Here is a 20,578-nt window from a genome sequence, read left to right as displayed (position 1 = left end):
GGACGCTGGCTTTTCTTCTCACAGCTGATAATGACATGAAAATCAAAACACCCATTGACCATGATGAGTTATTACATTTTTTTAGCGGCTTAGATATTTTACATGCCGTCTAGTACTTGAATTATTATTACAGAAAGAAACAGAAGTTGTGAATTGATGAGACAAATGAGATTGGATTTGAAAGACGCACAAATGTGCACAAGCGCCTGGTGTGAGCGCACATGCTGAGGATCTTTGTCCCTGTGTGTTATTATCTTATCAGATCACCACCTCAGCTGATGCTGAGTAAGGTCTTCACTGCCAGGACTGGGGGCAGTGTGTACGGCAGCCTCAACACGTAAGCAACACACGCACACACTTCTCGCTCCCGATTCCATAACCATTCAGATTTAATCTCACTCTCATCTCATCTTTCCTCTGTCTCAGTTATGGTCCATGTTCCCTGTGTTTATTTCAGAGGAATATTGTCTCCCTGTTTTTTTGTGTCCTTAAAACACTTTTCTGTCACTACGTATTTAGTTTATCTTTACAATGTCAAACATATTGTATGTTGTAATTGAAGTAAACCTTTTTTTCTTCCAAATGTCCGTTGTGTTTGTACAGTCTAATCATGCTGTGGGCACCTGCTAATCTTTTTCACTTGTTGCGCAGGTTACAGGACAGCCTGGAGTTCATTGGACAGGACGGCAACACCCTAAGGCCCGATCAAAACACTGGGCCCAACAGTCTCCTAGGGAACATAGGTAATAGCAACCCAGTATCTCAAAAACCTCCTTCTGCCACCGATGACAACCCTCTTTTTTTTCCATTTAACTCACATGTAAATTGAAAGTGGATGAAATGTGTGGTTTTTTTTAACACAGCCGAACACTCAGTGTAGCTCCAGGGTCAGAATGACTTTAGAGCTTGTATGACGGCATATTAATTGTATTACACATTTGTTTATTTAAAATAATTTAATGGAATGATTCAGTTTCTAATATTGTCTCAGTAACTGTCAGGTTTTTATCTCTAATGGAGGAATAATTTACAGCTTAAGCAACTTGAATTTCTCATTTTGTTCAGTTTATTTTAAAGTTGAGTTTCCTTTGTGCAACTGTGAGGAAGCTGCTGATTTTGTTTTTCTCTCCTACCATTGAACATTCTTATTCGGAACAGCTCGGAAACCTTCAAACTGGCCTTGCAAGAACAAGTTTTTTTCTCAGCAAATTAGCCCAACAGTTGTTAGCGGTACATCTCTGCTGTACTCGTGTGGAAGCTCATTATGGCTCTACTTGTTGCACGTGGTCAGGTTTTGAGAAACACGTCTGGTTTAGATTGTAAAGTAAACAAGACAAAAGACAAATATAAAGAACTGCTGGCAAATTCTGTGCTTTTTGTGCATTTTTCTCTGTCATCCTCACAGAAAACACCATAATAATTTGCCTGTACACATCAGAGATGTAAAGTCCATCATCATAAACTTGTCTGTTTACCTGTGTTTTCTGTGAGTGATATCAGCCTTCCTGTTTGTCTGTTTGACTGGCCGAGTGACCTGCCACATGATGGATATTATTTCATTTCCTGACTAAAAAGCTCCCGTAACTCAGTTTTTGTTTACTACGAGACGGCAGGATTACAGGAGGCTACCATTTTTCCTCCTTACTCATTCACTAACCATGGGTCATGTTTTTTGTCTTTACCCCCCCTCTTCCTTCCTTTCCTCTTTTCTATGTTTTTGTTTGTGCTGCACAGGATTTTCTCAGCTCTGCAGCCCTCGCCGGGCCTTCTCTGAACAGGGCCCTCTGCGCCTCATCAAGAGCGCATCTTTCTTTTCAGGTTGGCGCTTAAAACTGGCCACGACTGATGTGTGCCAGTTACATGTGTGTGCGAGTGTGTGTAGGCTGTAGTTGCGGTAGTAGTAGTAGTGGCTGTACAGGCCGAGACTCACAGCGGCTGCATGACTGTGTGGGGATTTTTGCACTAGTAGTGGTAGTGGAAGCATGCAAAAATGCAACAGCACGTCTGCAAATAACCTGGGTCAGCTAATAGCTGCAGAAATAATGTTTGTTATGAACTCCAAAATTAAGTCTTCCTTTAATTTAATTAATTCGGGCTCTCTTCGTCTTTTATTTGCATAGAATTTGCAGGGAAGCTAAAGTAGACAAATTCCCTAGTAAACCACAGAGGAAATATTTATGGCTTCAAACACAACCCCCCCTTACCCTCCCTTTCTTTGTTCTGCTAATGGAAGTGTCAAATGAGACGACCTCGCCCATCAGATATAAAGTTTTATCAAATAAATCATTAATTTATCTGCCAATGTTATCTGACCCAGGCCTGCAGGTGTGTTACACATGCAGAAATGGTGTTGTGCATGGGAGGTGCTCACTGGTGTCAGTAGCTCTAGTTGTAGTCCTAGTTTCCGTATATCCTTCTCTCAGTGTTCTTCACTCTCATACTTTTAACTAACTTGTTGTCTTTGACAGAGTCTGTGATACTTGGGCAATCTTTCTTGGCTTTACATGCATTTTTAATATTGAATACGTTTAAACAACCCCCGCAGAATTATGCAGAGACTGTGAAACAGGCGCGAAATAGAGCGACCTCTTCCTCACAGCAATCAGTATTTGTTTGCGTACTGATAATTAAACACCCACTGCATAGCTTCTGCAGACAACATTGTTTCAAACCTTGCCCATGTATCATCTCTGTAAAGACAGAATGAAATTCTTTCCCAATGGTGTGTTTGATCAGCTTGATGTTTCCTAGCAACAAGAATAAGCACTGATTCTGTTTCCCACCCTCTGTGCATTAACTAGACAGTCTTTAAAGCTATTACTTACTTTACTTTCAATGACACTCGGATCTATGGGTGCAACAGTAGAACAACATAGCACAGTCAGTTCACATTGTTATAATTATATAATATGTTTTTGTATATGTGGCCATGCTGATCCTTTTCTAGGAGTAGTCAGTGGTTATTCCTCTCTCTCTGCCACTGTGGGTAAAACCTCTGCCCTTGCCGCCGTAAAGTGGTGCTTTTATAAAAAAGAGTCTCTCTCCGCAGCATACGGCCCACGCACAATTTTTTTTGGTGGCGCCCTTGGGCGGGCACGGCATGTAGTTCTGTCAGTTATGCAATGTTGGTATGGGCACAAAGCACAGTGTGCCACAGCAGCGCACATTCACACACAAACACTACTTTGCCAAAAAGTCACGTTGACTCGCTCATTAATCATCTCGACCAGAACTGTCCTCTCAACTGCACTTGATATGTTTCCAATTTTACCACAGTAGGACATTTTAGAAACAAACAAACAGGTCCGCTGACACCCACACTGTGGTGATCCTTGTAGAAAGTTATAGATAGCCAACAGCCGATTACACCAGTTTTTCTTTCTTGTGACACTTATTGTTTTTGGTCTTGCAAAACAAAGGGCACACTAACAGCACGAGAATCAACATCTGTATTCCGACATCCACTGAAGTCCGGACGTTTTCCAGAACTTTAGAACGCAAAAAAGTCAACAAATGTTATTGTGGACATTTTCCGGAACTTTTCCTGCCAGCCCACTAATAAAATGTCTGGAAAAAGTCAAGAGTGAGTCCGTGTTTCGGAAACTTTCCCGCTGTTGTGAAAGCATCTGCCCCAGACAATCTCCTGCTTCAGTCTTCATATGTGAACGGCAAATTCCAACCCAATTTTTTTCATATTCAGCCTTATCTCTACTTTGTGGACAACTATGTAGTCAGTGGCCAAGCAGTAGCAAGAAAACCTGTGCAGTTTTCTCCCTGGATCAAATTCACAGACTTAACTTTTTGGGGACAAAATAATATTTTCTTGCTGTAGCTCAGCGAGACAGGGACGCTGAGGATGCAAAGCATCCGGAAGCATTAGCCTCTGTTTTCATTTGTGCTTGTGGCGTTGATGAAAGCATCATCAGCATGCCAGTTGCCCTCCGTCAACCTTCAACCTGACCCTCCAATGTTTTCTCTCCATCTTCCTCCTTCCTTCCTTCAGGCCACAGCCACCCCATGGACATGCCCAGCCGAGGGCTCTACGATGAGCGGGACAGCGGCATCGCCAGGTCAGGTAGGTTAATAAGACTAGGAGCCAAAGCCTGGATTGACCTGCACTCAACACAGCTTTCACTCCTCTGGTTGAGCTTTGAATGGGGTTTACATTTATTCTTGTCAACACTGAAGAGGTCAAGGAACAGAGAAGATCAAGTGTGAGCCAGGAAACTTTTGAACTATTGCACTTCAGAACATTTGTGCTTTAACTTCACAGTTCAAGGTCGAGTTTGTGAACAGCTACACAAGCACTGGTTACTTTAACTGGTCGTGCTTAAGCTGTGACTTCACTACTGGGGTATGGGGACACAGATACACATGCACACAGTTTTCCATTCATTAAAGACGACCCACGGGTTCACAGCCACTCATGGCTGATGGGATATGTATAGAAAAAGGGGGAGAAAGGTTAGGTAAAGTGTAGTGTCCGGAATATTTTGTGCAATGGAAAGTGAACCCCCCCCCCCCCCCCCCCCCCCCCCCCACAAACACAGCCATAGCCCACTGGCATGACTGGTACGAGGGGAATTGCACTCTTTGCTCAATCCCAGGTCACATGCAGATGGTTAAATATAGCAGCTTTGAAAAAACGTATTCTTTTTAAATGAGCTTCTAATTCGAGCCTCGTCCTCTCATCTCCTCTCTCTCCTCCTGCCCATTGCGGTTAGGCTGGAAGGCTTTTAATCTATCTCTGACACGCACACACACGTACACGTCCATCTGTAACACAACATTACTTCTTGCCTCCAACCCTCAGTTTTTTACTACAGTCCCCTCGCTACGTCTCCAACTCACTAGCAGTTTTTTCTTTTTTTACACACCACAAAGTTATCTGTCTTCATCTCTTCACACACTTGCACACACACAAACACAACCATACACTGTCCAAAGTGTTCATGTGACTATTGACCAGGGCCTGCTACTGTAAACAACCCTGATTTGTGTACGTGCGTGCGTGTGTTATTCAGGATTAATAACCCTACACATTTGTTGTCTTATTTACTCTTGTACTTTCTCTTCTCTCTCTCACCATTTCCCCTATCTGTTCCCTGCTCTCTCTGTCTTTCTCTCCATCCCTTCAGCTTCTCTGAGCAGCCTGTTGATCACTCCCTTCCCGTCCCCTGGCTCCTCCCTGACCAGCAGCTGTGCGTCCAGCTACCAGCGCCGATGGCTCCGCAGCCAAACCACCAGCCTGGAGAATGGTGTTTTCCCCCGATGGTGAGACAAATACAATCATATGAACGCGCACGATTGTGCAAAGAAAAAAACTCCCACAACATTTTACGCAGGTGAATCCGCACACAAATAGAAAGAAACACCAGAAATAAAACATGCACAAATGTGCAAGAGAAAGACATGCACAAACACACTAGTTTTCTTTATTAAATGAGCAATTGGGTAGCCCATAAAACATTAGGAAGTAGTGAAAATGTCACAGTTTGCCCAAACTTATATATATATATTTTTTTTCTCAGTCTTATTTTGTCTGTCAGGCACCAAGACATTTAATAACAATACTTTAAATTGACACCTCACAGAAATCAGAAAATCATTAATAATTTGAAAGATCATAGGAGGTGTGCTTTAAACCTTCTCAGAGACTACACCCAAACATTCATCTCCTCCATTGGGCTTTTTTAGTTTGTTCTCTTACACTTAGGTCTCCCTCAGAATTTAGCAGGCAGCTGGGAAAATAACGCGACCTGCTGTTATGTGCTTATGGCCGTACACAACGCACACACAGTGCTTTGGACAGGATGTTGTGTTGGCCTGTCACTATAAATGCAGCTGTCAGCCTCTGAGTGCTCTAATCTTCCAGGCGCTTCAGTTCAGCACCAAAGCATCTTGTTTACCAGCTGACGCAGTTAAAAAAAAAAAATACAGGATTAAGATGTTTTTTGTGCTTCACATATGTGCCCAAGTGTTTTTCTTCTCGACTATTTGAAACTGGTAAAAATGTGTTGTCTGGATGTTTATTTTATGACTATTTACTGGTTGTAATTTAGATGAGAGGGTCAGAATGAGAGGGTCAGCAATTGTATCAGCTCTGTCTCTGCTCGTAACCCCCGGTGCACCCTGTGTCCTGATCAGGTCAGTGGAGGAGAGCTTCAATATGTCCGACGAAAGCGGGGGGCCGAGCCTCGGCGTGGCTCGGAAGAAGAAGATCGCGATCGGGGTCATCTTCACGCTGTCAACCATTCCCGAGGAGAACAACCGCTTCCAAGATTTCTTTTTCTCCCACTTCCCTCTCTTTGAAAGCCACATGAACAAACTCAAGAGCGCCATTGAACAGGTGAGTGGGTGTGGGTGACTGCGATTTCAGACCAACTACATGTTGTACTTGGCAAGAGCTGTGTCTCAAGTTTGTGGGGATAAACCTGTCAAAGGAACCTGTTTAGCAGTGGGATATTAATAGAACCCAAATGCAGACTTTGCACCCTTTGTAATGAGCAGAGTTGCTGTCAGATCGACCGGTCAATGGTCATACCATGTATATCTGTGGTTCTGTTTACTGGTGCCTGTTGTTGGCACCGTCTGGACGACTCACCCTGCAAATTCCTTACTCCAACTGTCCTGTAACTTTGTTTGTCTGCTTCTGTGCCAAATATCTCAAAGCGTGTGTGTCTGTGCTATGTCACTCTCAAGGCCATGAAGATGAGTCGGCGGTCAGCTGATGCCAGCCAGAGGGCCTTGGCCTACAGCCGAATGGTGGACGGACTCAACGAGTTCAGGTTGGGCAACAACTCACATTGGCACTCTCTGAAACATACAATGATCTTGCATTATTTATTTTTTTTACTCTACAACATGGTTTACACTTGATATATTGCACATCACATTATTACATTTTAACAGATTATCCTGCACATATAACGCATGAATTAGAACACTGTTTTTAAATGGGCCAAAAAAACAAAGTCACTCTCAGTTTATTGAAGGCTGCATAATCACCGCGTGTTTACCAACAAAATCTCACTGGCGGTTCACCTAAACAAACCTCTAGATTTCATCCTGTCCCTGTTTGCTGGTGCCAAACTCTCTCCCTGCACACATAGCAATGTCTCCACATCATAGTGAGACTTTGGAAAAATGTGACATTTAACATCTGTGTCCGGGAAAGGGACGCAACACTTGGAAGACATATCTGGTATATCCCTGCACTATGTAATCTGACACAGGGAGCATGCTCTCACGCGTCTGTCAGTGCTCGCACATCATTAGACAGTGGTGAACTGTGCGGTTGACAGGATTTAGTTTCTTGATTGCAAGGGAATGTAGGCAAGATAAGGTGCTGGAAAGAAACAGGGCAGGTAAAGGACCTGTATCATGTGTCTCTGTCGATGAGACGGGGAGCTGCTGCACGTAGCTTATCACACACTACAGAGGAAAGACACAGCTAGTGTCTTTCTTTCAGCAGTTGAACTAAAATTCACCCATATCTAAACATCATTTTTTATCCAGGGCCTGTTCTTTTAAGCCAAATCTTAATGTTATTTAAAGTAGGTCAGCAGGTGCTCATACTTATCCTGTGTTACTCGTGTAATGGCACTAACATTTGAGTTAGCTTTAATGACCCGAGAAGTATTTCACACATGCCTTTCATTCCAAGTGTACTGCCAGAATCCATCAAGCAGGAAGACAAATTATGTTCTTTTTTGCTGGTAACATCTGAGTTTGACCTGCTACTGGGTGCTGCAGACAAAAGAAGCGTCTCATCTATCATTTTTGGTTTACAAAAGAAAAAAATTTTGACTTGAAATTTCTCTTGTTCACTATGGCAACAGCACTTTAGGTTGAGGCATAACTGTCATGAACGTATATCCCCAAAAAAACACTAATGGTTCTGGTCTGAAATCATAAAGAGGAAAAAGAGAGGACTTTTAGAAGAGGCGGCAGGACATGTCAACAGAATTGACTGTCTGTCACAAGATGAATCTATGGGATGTGAAGGTAACAGACGAGGGGATTACTGATGCAGTGCGCTGTGGTGTTGTAACAATGAATAATTACTAAATGTGTTCATTTTTTATGTATGAGGTAAGTGAGTAAGAAAATATTAGCAAGTACCGAAGTAATTGGATATGAAAAATGAATAGTAAGATGCATACTGAGGCAAGTAAAAGTTGAAATATATTGGGTAAAAGAAAGAAAGGAGGATGTTGTTCCCCACCTGTCTTGAGCAAGTCATTTGTGTTGAATTGTCACTGTGGTGTTTTCTGTGAGGGCTTTGGTCATCTCTGGGGGAAGTTTCTTGACCAGCGTTTAAGAAACTACTACTCTTCACACAACTACCTTGTATATTTAAGTTCCTTAATCTTCCTGTGTGATGACATGGGAAGTTAAATCATGAACGTTAGGTTGCAGAATAGGGTGTGTGTGTGTGCACATGTGAGAGCTGTTGGACTGTTTGGTACTCGCCACACACTCAAAACACACAAACCTATTTAACATGCGTGCGTGCGTGCGTGCGTGCGTGAGTGCGTGTGCGCATACGTGCCTGTCTCGACCACCACTTTCACTTGCCACGCAGTCATATGCCTGTTGGCAGCCGGCCACAAGCAACCCAAGCCTCCTGAGTGGCAACCCTATCTACCTTGGGCAGCGGCCACAAGCACCAGAATAGTAAATAATATATGATTACCAGCAGGAAAAATGCTGCTGCACGGGACAAACAAAATAAAAGTCTCACCTTCAGTACGGCAGCTAAATTTAAGTGTAGCCACCTTTTGCCTTTAAGGGGTATTGAATTTATGGAACATCTCAGACGAACACTGGAAGAAATGCCTTTCGCTTACCGCTTTGACGTAATTGGAGGGCACACACACACACACACACACACACACACCCATGCATGCTGCCAAAGATAAGCTGCACACGTAGAAGAGGCTTGCATACATAAAAGTCACACCAGCCTATACTGGGGTTAAGCCGAGCACTGCACCACACCAGGGTTCTCGAAATCCCATACATTAAAATGTGCACTTACTCTTTTCTGAAGATCCCTGGATAAACATATGCACCAAATGGCAGCCATAGAAATGGTGGCAGTCTGCAGCCGCCTGGTAGCTGCTCCAGAGCTGTGAATGAATTATTCATGCGCAACATTGTATTTAAAGACGTTTAAGATCCTATATATTGATCAATTTCTACTAAACATTTGACTATGACTGGTAATGGAGAAAGACTAATACATTTATTGACTCAAAGATCGCTGTTGTTTGTTAATACATAAACTCATGCAACAAATTGAGAATTCTTTGAAATAATATAGAATAGAATAGAATATTTCAGTGACCATAACTGTGCTGCAATAACTTACTCACCATGTAAACTATTGACTGGCAGCAAACTGCGAAGCCACGAGCCACAGAAGAGGTCAGAAATGTTCAAACTGGTGTCCTCCGTGGCGAAGTCAGTGACATCACAGGAGCGGCTTTTTAAAGTTCACCTAAACAGCTGCCGCAAAGAGGCCGAGACCAGATCTCCCACTCATTTAGCTCTGGCTCGGGCTCAGACGTCTGCCCACATGGGGGCTGTCAAGAGTCCACACCAGACAGAGTCGGGGTCAAGTGGGGCTTGAAAGGCCATGGAGAAGTCAACTCGTTTATAGCACATGGATGAATAAAGCGCTATGTTTGTATGTGTTGAGTTACAAGTGACATTAACTCCATTCTTCTGCTGGACCCTTGTTTGAGTGTGATTATTGATAACTCATCAGTGATCAGTTGATTCTTATCTTGATCAGTTGTTGTCTTTCAATCAGTCAAGACGGTTCAGTTTGCCTCAGGCCATTATTCGAAATCAAACATTTAACTAGACTCAAGATTGAGTCTACGTTATAAAGCACATTATTCCTTTTTTAGAGAACAGCTTTAGGGTAACAACACTAAACAGATTGGCTTGCAACAACTTCATAAAAATATAGTTGGGACTCATTCGTTTTTCTTTCATACCAAGTCGATAGCTTCTTTTTGCGTCCAATGAAGTCATACAAAAAAATACTACTTTGTTCTTTATAGGTCAAAGCATTTGTAAGTTGCAGAATTTACCATAATTAACTTTTTAAAAGTTTTTTATTTCTTATCAGTTGCATCCTCAGTGTCGTGACAGATCGCCTGGGATGATAGCAGCTGGTCACTTCACTGCTACGTGAGACGGGCTGTGCTGTTGTATGTGATATTTGCAGAAGATTACACTTGTGATATGGATTCAGTTTATGTGTTTCCAATGAATGAAAGTGAGCAGATAAAACGCCTCGCCCTGCAATAAACTAAAAAACGGAGGAGCTTTGCCTTTCTTTACCCACAATTCAGCAGCTGCCGTCCACATTACAGCTCTGACAAAAAAAACAAAACGCCTGATTCTCGACATTCCTCAAGCTGCAGAGATTCCCCTCTGCCCCTGTGTCAAGGCTTGGCCCCCGGCCGAGACATGCTCACCAACACGCCCCACGTTCCATGGAAAATCCACTCCTTCTCAATGGACAAATGCCCGGGCCGAGCCACATACAGATAGTCACACACACGCGGTACAGAGCGAGAGACAAGATTTTGTGTGTGAGTGTGTGCACATGCACGCGCACACACACACAGGGTCTCCCATAGCCTCAGTGCAGACTGCAAAGCTCTGTGAACTGAGATCTCTTTTGTTTACCCCGAGAGACAATAACGTGTCTGTCCCATCTCTTGTCTGTTTTTTCTCTCTTTTTCCCCTCCTTCCCTTTCATGCACTCTCTACATGCCCTCCCCTTCTTTCATCCCCCCCTTGCTCGCCGTACCTCACCTCCAGGATGACCATCTGCGACCTCTACACCATGCCCAGGGTGGCTGAGCCCGTCTGGTTGACTATGATGTCCGGGGCGTCGGAGAAGAACCAGCTCTGCGGTCAGTTCATGAGGGAGCTCTCCCTGCTGATGGAGCAGGCCTCCAAGAACCAGTTGAGTGTCTACTTTGTTCCCACACCTGGTCTGTCATCTGTCACTGAATGTCTAAATGTGTTTCAGAGGTTGTATCTTAGACAGGGATCAAGGGAACTATGTGAAAATGCATTTCTCTAAACATGCCTATCATATCACATGCTAGTTTGAGACATATATGGACACTACAAAGCCACCAATAGTGGAAATCAATATCAAACTCAAGGCATGAACACTCAGATGTAAAGAAATGCTACACATGCTTAGTCTTTCCACATCTTTTGTTGTACACTATTCATTTTCTCTCTCCCACATACACTTACTCTACGGACTGTCTCTCTCCCTTTCATACATTTAAACACACACACACACACACACACACACACACACACACACACACACACACACACACACACACACACACACACACACACACACACACACACACACACACACACACACACACACACACACACACACAGTGTTTCGCCCTCTTTGCATGTATTTGTCTGCCTACAGAGGGAGCAGTGAATGAGAAGGTCCCTGCCAGTCTCTACTCCCTTATTGTTGCTGTTACAAAGCCATTTCAAAACCACTGCTGTAAATACATGAATTGTATTTACAGTTGTACACCCATATCGAGTACAGTTGATTTAAGTAGCATTCAGTACACTGAGCTGAGTTGTTACATCAAGTTGATCTTGAAGAAGGGAAGCAGTAATTCCCAATTTTTGAAGAATTTTAATTTTTAGAATACGGTGGTCACAACTAACAAGTCTTCATTATACAATTATACATTTTTTTTAATCAACAGATTACTCATTTAGTCTACTCTTCAATTTGCTTCCAGCTTTTTGTCTCAACAAAAATATATTTACTTTACTGTTATTTAATCAATGGTTAAAACATATTTTATTTACTTATTTTATTTATTCATTCATCCATCTTTCATCCATCCATTTAACCCTTATTTATGAAAGATGGTCCAGAACAGTTCACTGTCTTTTTTTAATGGTCACCCAGTGTAATGCAGGACAATATAAACTTCTATAATGTTGCACCCAGAGAATATTTTGCAATTTCTCTTCATAAATTACTTAAATTGATTTGTTGTTTTGGAAAATGGAAAAAAAAACTGTATTTAAAATAGGCGGCCATAGTTAGTAAGAGTGGCTATTACCATCTATAAAAACTGCGTCTCCCAGGCAACCAGTTGTGTTTTTCCATCAGCATCACCTCTGAGCTGAAGTCACAGTTTCATCCAACACTGGCCACGATGACTAACATGCAAACATGCGTCTACGTGCTGGTGGCTCTTTAATTTATCATCGGCTCTGTCTGGCTGCCACTGGTGTTTCATCGCGTCTCTTTTCCGAGGCATCCCGTGTGTATTCACATGACCGATGGTTCTGATGACGGCTGCAGTCACAACTGAGCCTTTGAACTTGACTGCCATGATAGTGTTGAGTCATGAGACAGGAAAGGATGTAGACACTTGTGGTCAGGAACGAGAAGTGAGTCATGCTAACACAATATGTGTGTGTGTGTGTGTGTGTGTGTGTGTGTGTGTGTGTGTGTGTGTGTGTGTGTGTGTGTGTGTGTGTGTGTGTGTGTGTGTGTGTGTGTGTGTGTGTGTGTGTGTGTGTGTGTGTGTGTGTGTGTGTGTGTGTGTGTGTGTGTGTACATGCTTGTCCTTTAGCTGTGCATCTGCACAAGTCTTTGTATTTGTGTGTGTTGCAAACAATGGCCGTGTGTATGAAGTGTCCAATTCAGCAGTTTTCCGCATAGTTGGAAGAACATCTGACCGAAACAAACAAGGTCAGGCGGCGAAACTGAGAAGTAAAGTCATCTGATAGAGAGCAACTGGGCAGAAACTACATGTTTGAACTCTCTGAGTTTCTTCTGACCCAACTTGCCGTCTTCGATATTGCAGATTCCTCCCCGCCTTATTGACGGCCATCCTGACCAATCATCTGGCCTGGGTCCCCACGGTCATGCCCAACGGGCAGCCCCCAATCAAGATCTTCCTGGAGAAACACTCCTCCCAGAGCGTCGACATGCTGGCAAAGACAAACCCCTACAACCCACTGTGGGCACAGCTAGGTGAAAGAGTCAACACACACACACACACACACACACACACACACACACACACACACCCCCCACCCCTACAACCCACTGTGGGCACAGCTAGGTGAAAGAGTCAACACACACACACACACACACACACACACACACACACCCCCCCCCCCCCCCCGAGTGAGATGAATGTACCTATGTATTCTGGCACCTGGCTGGAGGGGAAGTAAAATATAACACCTGAGTTTGATCTCCCTCTTGGCTGGAACTGGAACACATCCTGACCTGCCATTGTAAATATTTTAATCATTACAACATGAAGACATGTCAGGACTAGACTCTCTTCTCTACACACCATAAGCTAGTAAGGTGCAATGATATTTTTTCCCCTTCTATCATGTTAAACCGCCCTGGGGTACCCGGGTTACTGAGGAGTAATTTTGCAATGGAGGGTGCATTAGTGGAGATCCATGGATATCATTTTTGTGAAAATGTTTTGCCGGTCCGTGAATTGCTGTAGTTGATTTTACAGGTGCATATGGCGAGTAATGATTTTCCATAATCATCTTACAGATAATGTTGAGTTGTCTACACCTTCACCTCAGATGACACAGGAAACTTTAAGAAAGTGATTGGCTCCTGACACCTAGTGTTCAAATCTTAGAACTGCACATAAGATCGTTGATAGGGCCTATTCAAAAAATGATAATAATAATAAAGGTAAAGAATATAAATTGTGCATATGCAACTGATGATTGTTTAAATATTGGCTTTATCAGTCCAGGTAAGGAGTATAATTATAGTATAATTTGTGTTTTTTATTTTCCTATCATATCTTTATATCCAACATTGATTGTCATTCTCACCCAACAGAGATGTGAAAGACACAAAAGTTAGCAAACTTAAATTGTGAATGAATACAAATATTGATTTTGTATATTATCACTTTATTACATTAAATCCACTAACAACATAGATAAACATTACCTGCTAAAAGGCCCTTAATACATCTCAAACCTAATCCGTGGTGCTCATGATTCTTTTTGTTCTTTCTGTCACTGCGTGTAGGGGACCTGTACGGGGCCATTGGGTCGCCGGTGCGGCTGTCGAGGACCGTGGTGGTGGGCCGCAGGCAGGAGCTGGTGCAGAGACTCCTCTACGTCCTCACGTACTTCATCCGCTGCTCTGAGCTGCTGGAGACTCACATGCTGGACAGTGCTGAGGATGAAGCCATCGTCATGCCCGGTTCCCTCATCACCACCTCCTTAAGGAAAGGAGAGGTGGAGGAGTCGGACTATGTTCTGGTTACTGTCCATAAACCCAGTGGGGACTACTTGTCCCAAGGAGACAATGGCCATCAGAGCGAGGCGGAGGACAGCAGCTACCCTTCAGACAACAGCCTCCAGAGCAGCACGTACACAGACACTGAGGTGGGGCTTGGCGCAAGGAGGAAGACGGAAGACGAAGAAGATGAAGACGAGGAGGACAGCAGCGAGAGTCAAGGGTCCAGGAGCAGTGTGCTTCAGATCGAACACAGTCAGGGCACGGTTCCTGTCATCAGGACTGCGGAAGCAGCTGAGCCTGGGGAGCTGCACCGGGAGCATAGCAGCCCCCTGGGCACAGAGGCCCGACTGGAGACGGTGCTGTGTATCGGCTCGGCCTCCCCCAGGGAGCAAGTCTGTGTGCTGGATACAGAGACCAAGGGTGAGCTGAAACTCATTGTCCCAGCCATACCCACAGCCCTTGCATCAAGTCCGTACCTAACTCCCACAACAGAGTGTAAAAACTCTGTGGCAGGGATGGATGCAGGGATGGGGGACGCTGCCATCAAAGTGCTGTCTCCTCGGCCTTTGGGAATCCCACTGGAGAAGAAGCCCCCAGATAAGAACCCGGCTGTCTCTGTGCCAGTACCAGTGACACCCGGAAACGCTGTGTCGAGGCCCATGGCTTTGACTCTAACAGAAGAGGAGCCAGCTACGAAAGTCACTTTCCTCATTGGAGACTCCATGTCTCCTGAGTCAGACCCCGAGAGCCGCAGGAGGAAGGTGGAGGAGGAGTTTAAAAAGCACAAGAAACATCTCAAGGACAAACATCTGCTCCACCATCAGCAGCAGATGTATCAGCCACATTATCAGCAGCCGCAGAGAGGAGCATATTCAAAGACCAGCACCACCAGTGCATCGGAGGACCAAACCAAACCGACCAAGGCGGCTCCAGCCCTGCAGCGTGTGTCCAGTAAGATGCCCCAGTGGAGCCCACAGTGTATGGATGAATTTGATGAGTATTTCAGCCTGGAGAAACCTGTTGAGACGAGGACGATAGACGATGTGGCCAAACGACAGGATGCCACCACCATGGACAGTATGCACAAAGACCTGCTGGACCCCTCGGAACTCCCTCAGCGTGGTGACACCAGAGATCACAGCTTTCAGGGCGCGGTAAAGACTCAGGATCTGGGTCTCTTTTTAGGCTTGAACGGTGACGAGGTGGGGTCCGGCAGGAAGGGAGACACTTTGTCGGATGTCCAGAGGAGGTGCAGGTGTGGTTCTACAGACTCTTCCTCCAACACCTGCTGCTGTAGGGGCTGTTCTGCTGAGCAGGACAAGGGCCTTGTGTTGTTAGTCCCAGTCCCACAGGACAGCAACAGCAAAGCGGACCAAAAGCGCAAGGTGGTCCCGGTCAACGACTGGGAGATACCGCGCAACGAGAGCTCCGACAGCGCGCTGGGGGACAGTGAGAGCGAGGAGGACTGGCAGGAGGAAGTGCTGGTGCCGTTCCCTGGGTAAGTCGAGGAGCTGCACTGGAATAATGTGCAATGTAGTATAGTTGTAACCAGTAATCATAGTAATGATAATCACAGGGAATAAGTGAGAATAATGATTTATCTTCATCATTTTGAAAACAGGTCACTAAATTCATTTTGAAAGGGCAAACAGGGAAACTCTGAAAACTTATCCAGCCGACCTACCAATAGTGTCATATAAAAACAAAACCTCATGTCATGTCCTTGATTTACAGGTCAAAACTGGTGGAGAACTTCTCAAAGCCGAGCATCGCCAATTTCGGCAGGTCTCTGTTCGGAGGCTATTGCCCCACCTACGTGCCAGACTTTGTACTGCACGGGATGCCCAGTGAAGAGAAGCTGCGGCAGAGCCTCATGGCTGATCTAACCCATGCCGTTCAGGTAAAGGACTTTCAGTCAACTGGATACATGTTCATTTCTAATCCACTTATTGGAGAGGTTGGCAGACTGTGGTCCATTCATCTTCAACGTAGCATGATGGTCTTGTACGTCCTCTTTGCGAAAAATCCTGTTTGTTTACTTATATTTTTCCCCTTTTTTAATATATTATTTGGATTATTGAATAATATTGGTTTTATTGAATCATTACCCAGCCCTCATCAAATATCTTTAATATGTTTGATGTGAACGTACCTTTACACTTACTGTAGAAAACTTATTCGATTCTTTATTTTACTTTCTGTCATTTCCATTTATAATGACAGAAAAAAAGGAGTCAAAGATTCCTGACATGTATTGACATGTGACATATGTTTAATCGACTGTTCTCCTGTTCTGTAGCATCCGGTGTTGGACGAGCCCATCGCGGAGGCTGTCTGCATTATCGCAGACACGGACAAGTGGACAGTGCAGGTGGCTAGCAGCCAGAGGCGAGCGACCGACGTCAACAAGCTGGGGAAGGAAGTCCTGGTGTCCAGCCTGGTCTCCAGCTTATTGCAGTCCACTCACCAGCTCTACAAACTCAACGTCTCGCCCAACTTTGTATGTTACAAAAAAATCTGTTTTAACCATTGGTTAATAATCTGTATGCATTCACCAACCATGCTCCTGTCTCTCTCTCCTCTACCCATTAGTGCATAATGCACCTTGAGGACCGTCTGCAGGAAATCTACTTCAAGAGCAAGATGCTTGCTGAGTATTTGAAAGGCCAGACACGAGTCCATGTGAAAGAACTGGGCATGGTCTTAGGGTGAGTAGTCGACCTTTATGAAGCTGCTTAAAGGCTCTAACTCAGAGTTGTAACGATTTCATCTCTATCCCCAAGAGATGTGGAGAAAGAAACGGGGACAGCAGATGGATTTTTATCTTTCAGTCTGCAACAGATGAATCTATAGAATATGTAGAAGCCGAGTTTTCTGGAGCTGGAGTGGATATAGTCCAATGTCCCACAATAACTATTTTGGGTGGCAGACAAAGGAGACAGTGGCCATTGTTTTGGGGTTTATAACTAAAGAAGAGTGTTATTTTGTCTAGAGCTTCAACAGTTAATCGATTAATTGATTAGTAATCGATTACTAAATTATTTGCCAACTATTTTGATAATCGATTAATCAGTTTTTATTTAAGAAAAAGTCTTGATTCTCTAATTTCAGCTTCTTAAATGTGAATATTTACTGGTTTCTTTACTCCTCTGTGACAGTAAACTAAATCTATTTTGTGTGTGGACAAAACAAAGCATCATCTTGGAGTTTTGGGAAACACAATCTACATTTTTCACCATTTCATGACATCTATGGACCAATCAACTAATCAATTAATTGATTATGAAAATAATCGTTACTTGCAGCCCTAATTTTGTCATTTTATTTTGGGCCCTTAAATCTCACCCTGATCTTTACTCTCGTGTCTGCAGAATCGAGTCCAGCGACCTTCCCCTGTTAGCAGCAGTGGCCAGCACTCACTCCCCCTACGTGGCCCAGATCCTTCTATGAGACCGCGAAGACACCGAGGTTCCGAGCAGCCCGAGGAAAACCTGTCGGACCTGGGCGGTACCGACAGCCCACGCTCTGCAGCTGACCCTCGACGTGGTTGACTGTCTCGTGGTTTCCTGTCTCGTGTGTCTGGACTCGGCAGGATCTTTGCCTTGACTCTGAGCGGTGCACGTGTTCATGGACCACAGGGCGGCACCTCCCTTCACTACCACTGCTGCTGAACGTGGTGCAGTGCTGCTGTTGCACCACAGTGGGAGGCCAGAGACCACAGTGCTGCAGGCGGAGTGGGGCTCTGCACACGGCCGAGACATCTCTGGAAAAATGACCTTCTCCTGTTGTTTGAATGTTTCTTCTAAAAAAAAATTAGACTCACTTTTTGGACAGGAAAGCCAAAGACTTGATTAATTTTCCCAGTTGAAAATGAAACTTAAAGATATCTACCGTACATTAACGATGAATTTTGTTTCTTAAACTCTTTTTTTTTTCTTTTCTTCCTTCTCCTGTACAATCTTAAACCCAGTCCTACAAAAGTGACGGACTACACGTTTAAAGGTAACAGATGGATATTTTTAAACTTTACTTTTGAGGAAAATATCATTGAGAACATTATCAATCTCATGCCAGTTATGTTGTTTGTCTTCATATTTTTTGTTTACAAGCCGAATTTCCCTGAAAGATCTCAACAAATCTGACAAATTTGATTTTATTCTTTGTGAAATTGCAAAGCACACCTGACTTTTATGCCTATTTTTTTTGGCAGAGGTGCCCACCGTGATTTTTTAGTTCTACAAAGTGATTTTGAAATGGCTAAAAGTGGCTTTGACATTCTTATCATAGGTACAGCACTACCTCAGATGTTCATATGGGCGGTGGACGGCACACATTAACAGCTGCCCCATAGAAAACCAAGAGGTATAGTTTTTAGGATATTTAAATCAGAGGAATGTCGGCGCAGACTGTGCAGACGCGATGCTGTGTTATTTGAAAAAGGGAAGGCTGTTTAATCCTTTAGGATAATCGTTACTAAAAAGAGGAAAAACTTTATTTTTGCGACAGAATGTGATCGAGGAGGGTTTTCCTTTCTACTGTGGGAAAGCTAAAAAATGCATCATCTATGTATATTTTAAAACTAAATGCTGAAATATTTTCACACTTTTATAGCTTTGCCACCTTTATACGATGTTTACGGCTTTGTCGTTCGCTCGCTGCAGAGAGGAGACTGGAGGAGGAGCACAGTATAGGCCTTATAGTGGATGTGTATGTATCAGTTGACACTACTGTACTTTTCAGACATGTTTCTATGAGTGTTAAACCCAGAAAAAAACACACAAAATGCAAAATACAAAACTATAGTACCGAACCTCTTCAAAGTTTTGTTTTTCTTTTGATTTTTCCATTCACCCAGGGTGCGATTTGCTGAGTGTAAACGTGAGTTTGAAACCGGTTGGCTAGTTTTTGGATTCTCTCCTGTGGAAACTTGGCCAATGGAGCAGTATTTCAAATTTCTTATGAATAATTTTTGTCATCTGTTGAAAGCAGTGGGAATTGATGTCTAAAGTATTTCCTTTGATTGATGACAAAATAGGAAGAGCAAAAAAACAAAAACCCTTCCCATTGAGTGGCTGCATAATTAATGATAAACAGTCATGTGAACTGTTGAGTTTCATATATATATATATATATATATATAATATACATATATATTCACATCCAAAGGCAGATTTAATCTTCTACCGGTAAAATGGTAAATCCCCAATTTTCTATAAATCCCATGTAAGGATTGAAACGTGGCTCAGGTTTGTTGATGGGCTTTATGTTCCATGACACATGAACGACCTCTATTGCTAGAAAAAGCAGAAATAACTGGCCGTGTGAAGCTGAGAGGTGGAAAGGCATTTTATTTTTATTTTTCTGTCTTTGCCAAATCGCACCCTGATTATAACCCAAGTCTTAACGGAGAAGGGGCACGAAGGTGTCGCAGGCTTCTGTGGAGCTCATTTTGCTGTTAAAATTGATATATACATGCTTGTTGTTACTGTATCCAAGATGCTCCGCTATATCAGCCTATGTTTTTTTGTACAACCAGCCATGATGTTTAAAAGGTTATGAATTTATATCTGCTCGCCCAACCCCTCTTTGTATATGAATAAATTATTTAGTTGCTCTGGTGTGTGTAAACGGTTCGTGTAAACTGTACATACTCAAGTTAATTTCCATGTATTTTGTACAGAATGCCTTTTAAGAATTGTCTCCTCAGATTATTTTTTTTTCTCCCAATTTTATGGGAATGTTGTGCAATAAAGATGCCGATGTTGAGAAATTACGTGTGTTTGGGATTGTTTTATGTCACAGAATGAAAGAGAAACGGGGTGGTAAATAAAAAGAAATTATCCTGGAAAATGTAATACTGGATGTTCAGAAATATTAAATAGTTTTTCCAGAGATCCAAGATGCTGTAATTTAGATCCAGGAAATATGAACGAGAGAAAAAGTTCTGTACCGACACAGTGTGCACAGTGATATTATTACCCAGTGTGACTGCAGAAGATATGACTGTTTAAATGATATTGCATTAAAGGAGCATTCCAAACTAGTTTTCTGTTAGACCGCAGCCCTGGCTGTGATTCATTGGAGCAGTTCCAGGCTTTTGTTTCCTCACATCTCAGATTAGTAGCTGAATAAACTCTCCCAATATTGTGTAAACGTGTGAACTGGGTTTCCGCACATGAGTAATCCCAGTTGGGGAAAATCTTTTCCAACAGATTCATTTATACCTTTTATAATTTTACATGC

At 43.3% G+C, this 20,578-nt stretch overlaps 1 protein-coding gene and 1 long non-coding RNA gene across 3 annotated transcripts in view; one reads left to right on the top strand and one right to left on the bottom strand.

Moving 5' to 3' along the window:
- The window catches only part of fnip1 (folliculin interacting protein 1), a 36,036-nt gene extending 15,928 nt beyond the window's left edge, over nucleotides 1-20,108 (top strand). Inside the window, exons 5-18 of one of the 2 annotated variants that reach the window (XM_035625883.2) lie at nucleotides 263-337; nucleotides 652-743; nucleotides 1,735-1,818; nucleotides 4,004-4,075; nucleotides 5,139-5,274; nucleotides 6,148-6,349; nucleotides 6,703-6,788; nucleotides 10,846-10,992; nucleotides 12,906-13,075; nucleotides 14,120-15,833; nucleotides 16,070-16,235; nucleotides 16,635-16,835; nucleotides 16,928-17,043; nucleotides 17,707-20,108. In XM_035625883.2, the coding sequence (XP_035481776.2) occupies nucleotides 263-337; nucleotides 652-743; nucleotides 1,735-1,818; nucleotides 4,004-4,075; nucleotides 5,139-5,274; nucleotides 6,148-6,349; nucleotides 6,703-6,788; nucleotides 10,846-10,992; nucleotides 12,906-13,075; nucleotides 14,120-15,833; nucleotides 16,070-16,235; nucleotides 16,635-16,835; nucleotides 16,928-17,043; nucleotides 17,707-17,785 (3,340 nt within the window). In that variant the 3' untranslated portion in view covers nucleotides 17,786-20,108. The remainder of the gene's footprint in view (nucleotides 1-262; nucleotides 338-651; nucleotides 744-1,734; nucleotides 1,819-4,003; nucleotides 4,076-5,138; nucleotides 5,275-6,147; nucleotides 6,350-6,702; nucleotides 6,789-10,845; nucleotides 10,993-12,905; nucleotides 13,076-14,119; nucleotides 15,834-16,069; nucleotides 16,236-16,634; nucleotides 16,836-16,927; nucleotides 17,044-17,706) is intronic. The other variant, XM_035625884.2, reaches the window with a different exon arrangement.
- LOC118300949 lies at nucleotides 6,280-9,510 on the bottom strand. Its single transcript, XR_004790186.2, has 3 exons — nucleotides 9,381-9,510; nucleotides 9,044-9,134; nucleotides 6,280-6,816 (listed from the first exon to the last, which is right to left on the bottom strand). It is a non-coding gene; the product is annotated as an uncharacterized LOC118300949 (long non-coding RNA).
- Nucleotides 20,109-20,578: the final 470 nt, after the last annotated feature.

This window comes from Scophthalmus maximus, chromosome 2, assembly GCF_022379125.1.
Source record: "Scophthalmus maximus strain ysfricsl-2021 chromosome 2, ASM2237912v1, whole genome shotgun sequence".
NCBI lineage: Eukaryota > Metazoa > Chordata > Actinopteri > Pleuronectiformes > Scophthalmidae > Scophthalmus > Scophthalmus maximus.
This window is presented reverse-complemented; position numbering and strand designations above follow the sequence as displayed.